Raw genomic sequence first — 11,818 nt, 5'->3', positions numbered from 1 at the left:
TCATTCAAGAAGTCTTTATTGAGTCAAATAAAACAGTGCCCAGCATTAAGGATAAGGATAAAGAGTTAAACAAAACATGATACCTAACTTTCAGGACCATTTCACTGGAGAGATGGACAATAAACAAATAATTGGCCAGGTGTGGTTGTGCACACCTGTAGTCCCAGCTACTCAGGAGGCTGAGGTGGGAGGATCGCTTGAGCCCAGGAGGTCAAGGCTGCAGTGAGCTATGATGGCACCATTGCTCTCCAGCCTGGACAACAGAGCAACACTCTGTCTCTGAAAAAAATTAAAATAAAGAACAAATAATTATCTAGTGGCAAGTGTGACAAGTGCCACAAAGGAAAAGTTCATGGCACTCATGACTATATTAAAGGGCACACCTGGTGAGGAAATGGAATGTGAGATGGATAGAAACTTGGTAAATTGAAGAAACTGAAAGAAAGCCAAAGCACCCGAGCAATGAGTAGGAGTCAGATCATTCAGGGCCTGCCAGGCCGTGTTAATAACATTAGACTTGACCCTAAGAACGATGCACAACTGTAGGGTTCTACACAGGTGAATGACAGACTCTGATTTGCATTGATAAACAATCACTGGAGCAGTTGAGTGCAGAAGACATCAGAGTAGAGGCAGGGAGGCGTCTTAGAGGCCATCATAGTTGTCCAGGTGAGGGACAAAGGAGTAGGGCTGAGGAGGGAGAGAGGTGGATGGAACTGAGGGGGCTGACACAGCCAACAGGAGCTGCATGTGAGAGTGTGGAGGTCAGAAGACAAGGCTTATCTAGAGATGAATGACCAGGAGTCATCATCTTCAGAGAGTATTTGAAGGCCCGAAAGTGGTTGAGATCTCCCAGATGGAAGTAGAGTAGGAAGAAAAGGTGGTCTAGGATCAAAACCTGAGGGACCTTAACATTAAAGATTGGGCAGAAGGAAAAGATCCCTCAAAGAATACTGAGGAAATGAATGGCCAGAGACATAGGAGGCAAATCACGAGAGTGTGGAGTCCCAGAATTCAACAGAGCATTCCAAGAAGGAAGGAATGGTCAGCGGAGCTCAAAACCCCATCGTGGACAAGGGAGGTGAAAGATGAGTGGCGTGGGCTTCCAGGTTGGTGAGCGCACCGTGGGGAGGCAGTGGGACAGGAGAGGGCGTGGAAGTCCTGCCTCCCACCCTGGCTGTCTCTGGGGATCTCTTCCATCTCATCCAGCTGCTCCTGAGTTGTAGTCTCCTGAGAATATGTTTAATTTATTTCACTAATAAGACATGTAATAGCACTTTAAAAATTTCAAAATTCAGGAAAAAATCAAAACATTGCAAGCTAAGATTTTAGAGTTGATTTTTAGAGTATTGCTTTTAACTGAAGAATCTGAAAGAGATGGACTTAACAGAGAAGCGATTGCAATTAAGAGTTTATATTTTAAATATTACTTCCTGAATATGACTCCACTACTTGAGAAACTTCCCAGCTTAAAGATGTATAAGACGGCATTGGTTCTCCTTATGTTTTTAATCTGTTAACATCACCTGAGAGTGTTCTATAAAATTTAGAATGTGATTTTCCTAACATGCGGTCATGTATATCTTACTGAGTGAGAGTTTTGTTTAAATATCATTCCTGAATAAGGATTAAAATGTGTCTACCATTATACATTTACGCTTCATGACCAAAGACAATGTCAAGTATTTTAATATGGTTACATTTAGCCAAAATAGGAATTGCTGTTCAGTGGGTATGAAGTTTCATTATGCAAGATGCATAAGTTCTACAGATCTGTTGTGCAATATTGTCCTTAGTTAACAATACTGTATTGTGCACATTAAACTTTTCAAGTGGAAAGATCTCACGTTAAGTGTTCTTACCAAAATAAAATGAGTTAATTTAACCTCTTTATAACTTTAATACATTCTAGAGATTCTAGATTTCCAGAAAGTAAATTAATCTGTGAAACTGCCCATACTCACTATTATTAACTATGCATTCTTTTTCTAATGCTTATATCAGCCACAAAGATTTTGAATAATTAGATATACCTTCTGCTTTGAATAGATATAAGTTGATATTAAAAATAGAATAGAAAAAAGACAAATAATGTTCATAGGGGAAGGCAACATAATTATTGCCTATAGCAAAAACTATTTCAGTAAACTGGTGACAGTGGAAGCCAAACTGGAGTGAAATACAGAGTGAATTAAAGGTAAGAATGTGGAGACAGCCATTTCTACAGACCCTGTTTCATTCCAGACTTATCCTGGGTTAGCTCTGGCTCACAACACATGCAGGGTCACCCTAATTCTCACCTCAGTTCCATAGGAGGAAAATGTCAGAAGATTGGAAGCAAAGCATCCTGGCTCTAATCCAGCCCCAAGACTAAGATAAATGATTGGGGAAGTAGAAGCACTAAGTCTAAGCTCATATGAATTGGGTCAATATTTTTTTAAAACCTTGCAATATTAAGTTATCTTATAAAGTTCTATGTAGGTAATTTTCTAATAATCTAGGAGTCAACTACAAGCTCAGGAAAACAGAGGTAACTTGATGCCAAGAGAATTGGGGCAAGGAGGTGTGAAGGAAGCCAAGGGGAATAAGGAGGGGGAATTAAAGAATCTGCCCAAAGACAGGATGTGATCAAGCAGCAGTAAAGCCATGAAGACCAAGCAACGGGAGAGCCAGTGACACCTGGCCAGGCAGAAGCACTTGAGGTGAGCTGGCTGTCGAGTCCAGGGACATGAGAAACTTACACCATGTTGGGTATAAGTTATAGTGACAGAAGTCATTGCTGGCTTGAGTCTGGTCTTTTAACCATATGCATACAGCCCCATAATGTCTCTTGCCTCCCCTGTGATCTATCATCAGTCTCATTTTACATACTAAGGCTTGCCTTGGCCACACAGCCAGTAAGCGGTAGAACCAAAATTCAGTCCCAGGCCACTTGACCCAGGGCCTGCAATGCCATTCTGCAAGACGTGAGCCCAGCCAACCTCACTCTTTCCTGCTGTGACGAATCATCAATCAGAGGTGGAGACTGGACCTCTATAGACCCGGAAGTCAGGGCAATGTGCCATTCTCCTGATCATATCATCTTCCACAGCTGGGGGCCTCAGGGGGCGGCAACCCTCATGAGGTCACCAAATCACTCACTCAGCCCTGTTTCTACTCTTGATATAGCAGAAAATTCCTCAGCATAGCTCTCCTGCTGAAACGTCTCTTTCCATCACCTTAAAGTCTTTCCTTTCACAGGGACTGAGCACCTAAGGCATCTCCAGAAGCAAACCAGAAGCACCAGCTGATGCAGAGAGAGAAATTAGTTCCTTAACACCCACCCTACCTCCCCATTTGGTGTGGCATTTGGCCTTTAAGGGTTTTGAACCTTACCACCTATTACAAAGTTTGCGCAGTGGAGAAGAACCAGGGAGGGAAGCGAGCATCCATCACATGTAATTGCATAACATCTCTGACAGAAGCCACTTTTGTCCTCATTCACTAATCCAAACACTCACGATGACCCATGGGCTCTGACATGCAAACAGCAACCTGACTCCATGAGACTGATGGAATAGGAAGTCAGCCCAAACAGGGTATGCATGTGCACCTGGATTTGCACATCATTGTGTGTCTGTGCGTGAAGCTGTGTGTGTATCCCTAAGAGACAACTTGCAGATTCTCCAGGCCTGACTGCGTACTTGGTGCTTGAGAGAGCAGGACACAAGTATCTCATCCCGCTGAGTGTCAGGCAATGTGAAGCGTGATGTCTGGGGACCAATTCAGTTTGTTTGCATCTTTATTTCAACTGAAGCTCTTCCGTTCCCACACACCCCAGAGATGAGGTTCTCGAGCGTCCCGTGGGGCCTGCTGAAGCTATTTTCACAGTTGCTAAGCAATGTCAGGCCTGCTTCAAGCCTGGTGAGCTCAAGGCTATGCAGTGGCAGTGTCTGCTGGTGATCTGGACTTAGCATTATAACAACTGAAAACAGAAAGGAAAGGTGTGTGAGCAAACAGCACACATGAGAAGTGATAATGTGATGAAGGATGAGTTGATGTGGGACCTAGAGCCAGGAGAAGCAGTGAGCACAGTAGGTACCATGTGTAGCAACTACTCTCTCCAGGCATGAGCCAGGAACCATGGCACACATGAGTTCATTTAACGGGGATGGCACAAAGGCAGGAGAGGTGGCCACATGAGAGCAGATGCTTGTCCTCTTGGTCATTGTTGTATGAGCTATGAGCTCACGCAGTGCCTGACACATGGAAAGAACTGAGCGATTATCAATCAAGTAAATGAATCACAGTGTTTAAAAGCAGGAAAGAGCTGTAGCTGTCATCTAACCCAACTTCCTCATTTACTATATGAGAGAATCACTTGAAGAAACTCCCCAGATTAACCCTAAAGTCTATTCCTCGTACACACCTAACTCAAAAGGAGCCCACAAGAAGAACAGAAAAGTTGCAAAAAGAAGAGGGTGGTGGTGTTTCAACCCTGCCCTTCCCAAGGCACAGGATCCGGGCATCCACTGGTGACCAGGAAGACAATATGGGAATCATGCCTGACTGCCAAGGCTTGCCAGGGCCTCCCGTCCCCACTGTTACCACTACCTGCCCTGATACCTCGGGCCTGGGCTGCTGCCACAGGTCCCAGCCATTCCCCCAGTCTTCCTCCCTTGCTGTCTCTCTCCCAGATTGTTCTGATAACACAGCAGCACGCAGCCGCTCCCACTGACCTGTCTGGGCTCTGTCCCAGCCCCACTAGCCAGCCCTCCTCCTCCTGCAGACTCCTTGCCACCGCCCCATGTTCACCCAGCGTCATTCGCCCAGAGCCCCAACACCTGCTGCCCTTGCCAGACCAGGCCTCCCTGCGCTGTCCACACACAAGCTGATGCAGAGCTGACTGTGAGCCTTTGACAAGCACCCCCAGGTCTTCCCTCTGCGGTCATGACTTCCCTGAAGACCCTGCTCCCCCAGGGAGCCGTCCATTCCCATTTTCCCCAGACTGATCACTTTTGTCATTTGGATTTCTCGGGAAATTTTTTTAAATTGTGGTAAAAGAAATGTAACATAAACTTTGACATTTTTAACCATTTTAAGTGTACAGATCGGTGGCATTAAATACATGTACACGGTTGTGCAAACATCACCACCATCCACCTGCAGAACCATTTCATCCTCCCACACTGAACTCCTTACCTATTTAACAGCAGTTTTCCACTCTTCCTTTCCTCCAGCCCCGCATATAATGGAATCATGTAATGCTTGTTCAATTGTGTCTGGCTTATTTCACTTAGCGTAGTATCTTTAGGTTCATCCAGGAGGCACCATGTATCAGAATCTCATTGTCATTTAAGGCTGAGTAATATCCCATGTATGTGCCTGCCACACTTTGTTTATCCATTCATCCATCAATGGACGTTTGGGTCGTTTCTGCCTTTTGCCTATTGTGAATAAAACACTGCAATGAACATTGATGTACAAATACCTGCTGGAGTTCCTGCTTTCAATTCTTTGGGTGTATGCTCAGAAGTACATTTGCTGGATCACATGATAATTCTGTTTAATTTTTTGAGGGCCTGCCATACTGTTTTCCATAGCACTGCACCATTTTACATTCTGAGCAGCAATGCACAAGGGTTCTAATTTCTCCATATCCTTGCTAATACTTGTTTGTTTTGTTTTTATTTTTGATAATAGCTATTCTAATGACTTTGTGTAATTGTGGTTTTGACTTGCAATTCTCTAATGATGAGTGATGCTGAACATCTGTTGATGTGCTTCTTAGCCATCTGTATAATCTTTGGAGAAACGTCTACTCAAATCCTTTGTCCATTTTTTAATTGGGTTGTTTTTGTCATTGAGTTGTAAGAGTTTTTTTTTTAATATTTTCCGGATATTAATCTCCTATCAGATATATGATTTGCCTATTTTCCTCTATTCCATGGGGGAAGAGTGTCTCTTCACTCTGTTGATCATGTTCTTTGATGTGCAAAATTTATTGATTTTAATAAATCCAACTTACCTATTTTTTTCTTTTGTTGACTATGCTTGTAGTTTCATACCTTTAAAAATCATCGCCATGTCCAATGTCATGAATCCTTTCCCCTATATTCTCTTCTAAGAGTTTTCTATTTTTAGCTCTTAAATTTAGGTCTTTGATCTATTTTGAATTAATTCGTGTATATGGTGCTAGGTAAGGGTCCAACTTCATTATTTTGCATGTATCCAGTGTTCCCGATATTATTTGTTGAGAAGACTTTTCTTTCCTCATTGAGTGGTTTTGGTACCCTTGTTTAATGTCACCTGATCATATATGCAAGAATTTATTTCTGAGCTCTCTATTCTATTCCATTGGTATATATGTCCATCTTTGTACCACTTTCAATTTGTTTTGATTCCTATATCTTTGTAGAAAGTTTTAAAATCAGAAGAATAAGTCCTCCAACTTTATTCTTATTTTTCAAGATTATTTTGGCTATTTGGGGTCCCTTGAGATTCCTTATGAATTTTAGGGTAGATTTTTCCATTTGTGCAGAAAACATCATTGGTATTTTGATAGGAATTGCACTAAATCTGTGAATCCTTTGGGGTAGTGCCTGGGAAGTTTTGAAAATCTTTTCCTGTAGCTATTGTGTTTTATGTAGGAATGCCTTCTTTATCCAACTAGATGGTAAACTTCTGATCATAGGAACTGTGTCTTCTGTCTTTCCTGTCTTTCACTGCACAACACCAGAGGCACCAAGTCATAAACAAAATGAGGAATGATTATTCCTCTAACTAAATTTTTTCAAATGGGAAAAACTAGGAACTATCAACTACTACCCATAAAATCTTCTAGCTTTGGATTTCTTCAAGCTTTCTAGTGAATGACTTAGAACTGATAAAGAAAACAAGAGGGATCACCAATCCCTGTCATATCTGGAAGGCACCGACTCCCTTCCTGGAGCACTACTGACAGCTGATTCCATGACTGCTGGCCACACCAGGGAAGCCAACACCTCTTCCTTCCCTGATAATTCCAATCAGTGCTGCAGTTTGGACCTGACTATTCATAAGAAACCCAAACAGAAGGTAATTCCTAGACTGGTGAAGCCTTCACTGATACAATTATCACACTGTGGGGATGGTTGTAATTGTTGTATTTATCTACCATTTATTTGGAGCTTGCTATATATCAAGGGCTGAGTAGTAAGTGGGCTTTCCATGCATCATCTCAATGCTGGGGGACAGTCAGAGCCAAAGGTCATTGTAAAAAGGAGACAGATGTGGCATCCAACTCTCAAGTGAGTGGAAGACCTTAGAAAGCCCAGGTGGGGAGCACCCATGTATTTCAACATGCAGTGAAGCATGCTAGTTACTTACAAAATCAAAGTACTTACACATAAGACCAGTGTTGTCAGCTTTCACTGGCTTTGAGTATGGGTTCTCCCTGTAATAGGTCTATAGTAGCAGCCTTTAAACAACCAACAATAGATTCCTTCTAAGGAGAACTCTGCAGAGTTGAAAGTATACAGAAAAGCAGTGGACGCAGACTTGGTCCCAGCACACTCACCCACCACAACCGCCAGGCTTGGTTCCAGGAGTCAGGACCAGAAACTCTTCCTGCGCTATGGCTCACACCCTGAGCTAGGCCCTCCAGGACCAGTGGAAATTCCTGGTGGGGAGTGTTGACAAGTTAATTATGAGTCTACACTGTCTGTGGTGACTGCAAAATTGCCCACAAGAATTGCGTGGAGCCAGATGTTGCTGCTATGCTGAGTGATGTGTCAGATGTGCCAGGCATCAGGACAGTGCCGACTTACTGCCACTGCAACCAGAGACTGAGGTTAAACAGTAGTTTCCCTTGGATTACTTGGCATCACATAGACCAAACAGTTGATTGGTTGGATACATTTTTACTTTTCCATGAGACATTTGTTCTTGCATAACCTAGGTGTTGAGATCCTGATGGAGCAAGGATGAACGCAGTGAGCTGTAGTAATCTATAAACCTGAGTTTCTGGAGACTGCTACTTGTGTCTTCTACCATCTCTCCATTCAGCAGACCACCTATTCCTCTCTTAGAGCTCCCTATTCCTTGCCAGCACTTCCTGAAGAACACAGACAGCCAGACCTCTGTTGTTATCCTCCCTCCAGCTCTGAGAACACTCTGTGTGCTCTTAATTTGGACTGATCTCCATATAAATCAGGTCATTTGGCTCACAGATAAGCTCTCATCTGATCAGACTGTACCTCTACGTTCAACCAGCCAAGAGGGCAAATACATGCCAAGAGAACCAGGGTGGATAGAGAATGAGTCCACTCAATCTAATCTCACTACTGTAAAGTAACTCATAGTGAATGCACTAGTAAAATGGCTCTCTAGTGTCATTTTCAATAGCTAAAGCAAATATTTACATCTTTGGGTCTTAACTGCTTATTTGTCTCAGTGGTATGCATCATAATCCTTCACTGTCTGCCTTGTGCCAAGATCCTGAAGTGCAAACTCCTTCCTTCATGAGTCAAAGGCTTCCAAAGTGTTCCTTGGCCCATACTCTCCAGTCCAGCCTGGCTGGCTTCCTCACTGCCCTTCAAACATGCCTGCACATTTCTGCTTTTGTGTCCTTGCTTGTTACATTCTTCTCGCTGTGCCCCCATGCCCACCACCACCAAGTTCCTGCCAACTGCCCAGTCCTGGATTCAGCCCCAGGTGATCGAAGACGCTCCACTGACCGCCCTGGGTACTAGGGATCTGTTGCCATCTCTCCTACCTTTACTAGATTTTTATTCTTTTCTACTGTTATGGGTTGACTTGTGTCTTCCAAAATTTATATGTCAAAATCATAACCCCAGTACCTCTAAGTGTGACCTTATTTGAAAATAGGGTCATTGCAGATGTAATTCATAAAGTCAAAGTGAGGTCACACTGGAGTAGAGTGGGTCTCTAATCCACTACTAGTGTTCTTATAAAAGTAGGAAATTTGGACACAGAGACACACACACAGGAGAACACCAAGCAAAGATGCAGGCGGAAATCAGGGTGATGCAGTAGAAGCCAAGGCAGAGAGCCTATGATTGCCAGCAAACCACCAGAAGCTAGGAGAGAGGCCTGGAGCAGGCTCCGAACACAGCCCTTGGTAGAAGCCAACCCTGCTGACACTGAGACTTGGACTTCCAGCCTCTGGAGCTGTGAAGCAACAAGTTCTATAGCTTGAGCCACCTGGTTCATGGTGCTTGTCATGGCAGCCCTGGGAAACAAATATAACCACTTGTTAGTTATGTATTAAAAGTAGATTTAATGGCCATTAAGGTCTCAATACGTGCCTCATACAGACGTAGGTGCTTTGCATGGTTTTTTCCTCATTTAATTTTTTTTCTTTTGTTTTTGAGACACAGTCTCACTCCATTGCCCAGGCTGGAGTGCAGTGGTGCAATCATGACTCACTGCAACCTTGACCTCCTGGGGTCAGGTGATCCTCCCACCTCAGCCTCCTAAGTAACTGGGACTACAGGCATGCACCACCACACCCAGCTAATTTTTGTATTTTTTTTTTTTTTTTTGTAGAGACTTGGTCTGGCCATGTTGCCCAGGCTGGTCTTGAACTGTTGGGCTCAAGCAATCCTACTGTCTCAGCCTCCCAAAGTGCTGGGATGACAGGTGTGAGCCACTGCACCTGACCCCTCATTTAATATTTAATAGACTATAAGGTAATGGTAGCATTCCTCCTTTAAAGACAAAGCTAAGATCATAGGGCAAGTAAAAATGTTGAAACCAAGCATGCCATGCTAGGTTTACTGCTTCGTGCTGCCTCTCCCCTATGCTGACCTGCAGGACTAGCTTTCCACGTGTGTCTTCTCTCACAAGGTAGACTCAAGTTTCTTCAGGAAAGAGATAGTATCTAACACATGTCTGAGCCTACAAAATGGCTAGAATCAGACATTTTCTGTAGTACTCGACAAATATTTCTGTGACAAAATACATTCTATACATCATATTATTTTCATCAACATAAGCATCCATTTTTATGTTTACATTATCTTTACGCATTTCATAGATTGGAGTAGGGGACTAGAGAGCTGAGCTGAATTGATGGGGCCTGTCTCCAACCTAGCGGCTCCTCTGTGGTCCCCTACCAGCTTGGTATCTCATGATAGACACTGCCTATATCTTTGTGGCTTTTTCTAATCTTCATTCCCTGGGATTTGAAGAGCTTGGGAATCCAAGGACACTGCTCACCAGAGTTTCCAAGACCAGCAGCTTCCGTGGGCTCCAGGCCTCTGGCCTTGGGAATGAGTGAACACGGAGCCATGGAGGCACCCAGCTGTGCTCTCAGGCAGCTTCCTTTCCTCACCACAGCTGCCTTTGAAAGGTGCCACCTTGCAGAAGCATCTGACAAGCCCTTGCACACAGTGTGCCCTTGTGTACCCCCAGCCAGCCATGCTCCCTTCCATCTTTAAGGGTTGTCTTCTTATGTGTATGGAAACCAAGACTCTTCTGCCCAGAAGTCAGCTGACACCAAAGCTGCAAAGAAAGGGGAGCCACTGTGCAGGAGAAGAGAATATGGAGCTCCCGAGGGCATTCATGAGGGAAGAGAGGAAGGAGGAAAGACAGGGAGGTTGAGGAAGGGCAGGAGGGCCCATCCTCCAGGGTTTAACACACTGACACGTCCTCCAAATCTTGAGTAAATTCTACTAGCGTCCACGGTGTGGTTAATTTCTTATGGAAACTTGTAAAGAAGCCAAACTTTGTACCCAGCAGATAAGAGGCAAAATAGAGAGAGTGCCTACCATGAATTGAGGCAACAGCTATATCCAGGTAGCACTATTTATTTAAAAGGTGAAATGAGCTATTAAAAAAAGAGCGAGATAAGGAAGTAGGAGAACATATGCCAAAGGGGTCTGTAGAGTCAGGGAAGGCCTGTCCAAAGAAGTGGATATGAAGCTGAGGTAACTAAAGGGTAAGTAGGAGTTACTCAAAGCAAAGGGTAGGGAAGAGTGTTCCAGAGAGGGGGATCAGCACATGAGAAGACCCCAAGGCATGGGCTGGGGAAGAATTCTCTAAAGGGCTCAAATCCAAATGGGTGGCCAGAACTGCCTGTGTAAGCACCCACTACCCGGCAATATGGTAGTTTTAGCAAAGATCACAATAATTTCAAAACAAAGCCAGGAATTACTCAGAGACAATAGGAAAAGGTATTTTTCTTTAAATTAAAAGAATATTATTTGAGGCTATGTAGAGGAAAATTAATAAAGCTCACAGACTACATTGGAACAAGGACCCTTTTTATAGGTGTTTGCCTTCACACATGATTTCATCCCAGCAACTGATATTCCTCAGGTGAGTGCTAAATCTCAAGAACTTAAAAACACAGGCATGGAAGTCAAGAACTGAGAGGAATTTTCCTCTGGAGGAAATGGAGTCCCAGAGAGGAGAACTAACCTGCCCATGGTTGCAGAGCTAACTAGTAGGAAGACTGGAATTGGAACAGGAATGCAAGTCTCTTGACCACTGGCCTAGTGTCATGCTCCAAGAGACCACACTGCTGCCTTTGGGAGTTGAGAACCTGTATTGCCTCGGATTTATTTCAGACACCAAAGCCTTGGCCAGTTTCTCTCACTCTCAATTCTAGAATATATGAATTTTCTATTTTCTACCTATTCAATGCATGCAAGCTTTTCAGTACCAATGTATTCAAAAGGGAGTTACTGCTGTTGTAAGTAACTTTTAGGAGAAGGATTAAAAGTCAGAAGAAGAAAAGGAAATAAAATAACTTTCAGTTCAATATGGCAGCGTGAAAATCATCAATCTACATTCTCTTCTGAAATGGTATTAAAATGGAAGTAGGAATTTTGAA

At 43.5% G+C, this 11,818-nt stretch overlaps 1 protein-coding gene across 1 annotated transcript in view; it reads right to left on the bottom strand.

The window, feature by feature from the left end:
* Positions 1 to 227: 227 nt before the first annotated feature.
* Positions 228 to 11,818, bottom strand: part of LOC116477494 (uncharacterized protein C11orf44-like) — a 42,775-nt gene continuing 31,184 nt past the window's right edge. The window contains 2 exon segments of the mRNA XM_032168173.1: positions 228 to 279; positions 1,124 to 1,230. Of these exon segments, the coding sequence (XP_032024064.1) occupies positions 228 to 279; positions 1,124 to 1,230 (159 nt within the window).

This window comes from Hylobates moloch, unplaced genomic scaffold, assembly GCF_009828535.3.
Source record: "Hylobates moloch isolate HMO894 unplaced genomic scaffold, HMol_V3 SCAFFOLD_11, whole genome shotgun sequence".
In the NCBI taxonomy this organism is placed as follows: Eukaryota; Metazoa; Chordata; class Mammalia; order Primates; family Hylobatidae; genus Hylobates; species Hylobates moloch.
This window is presented reverse-complemented; position numbering and strand designations above follow the sequence as displayed.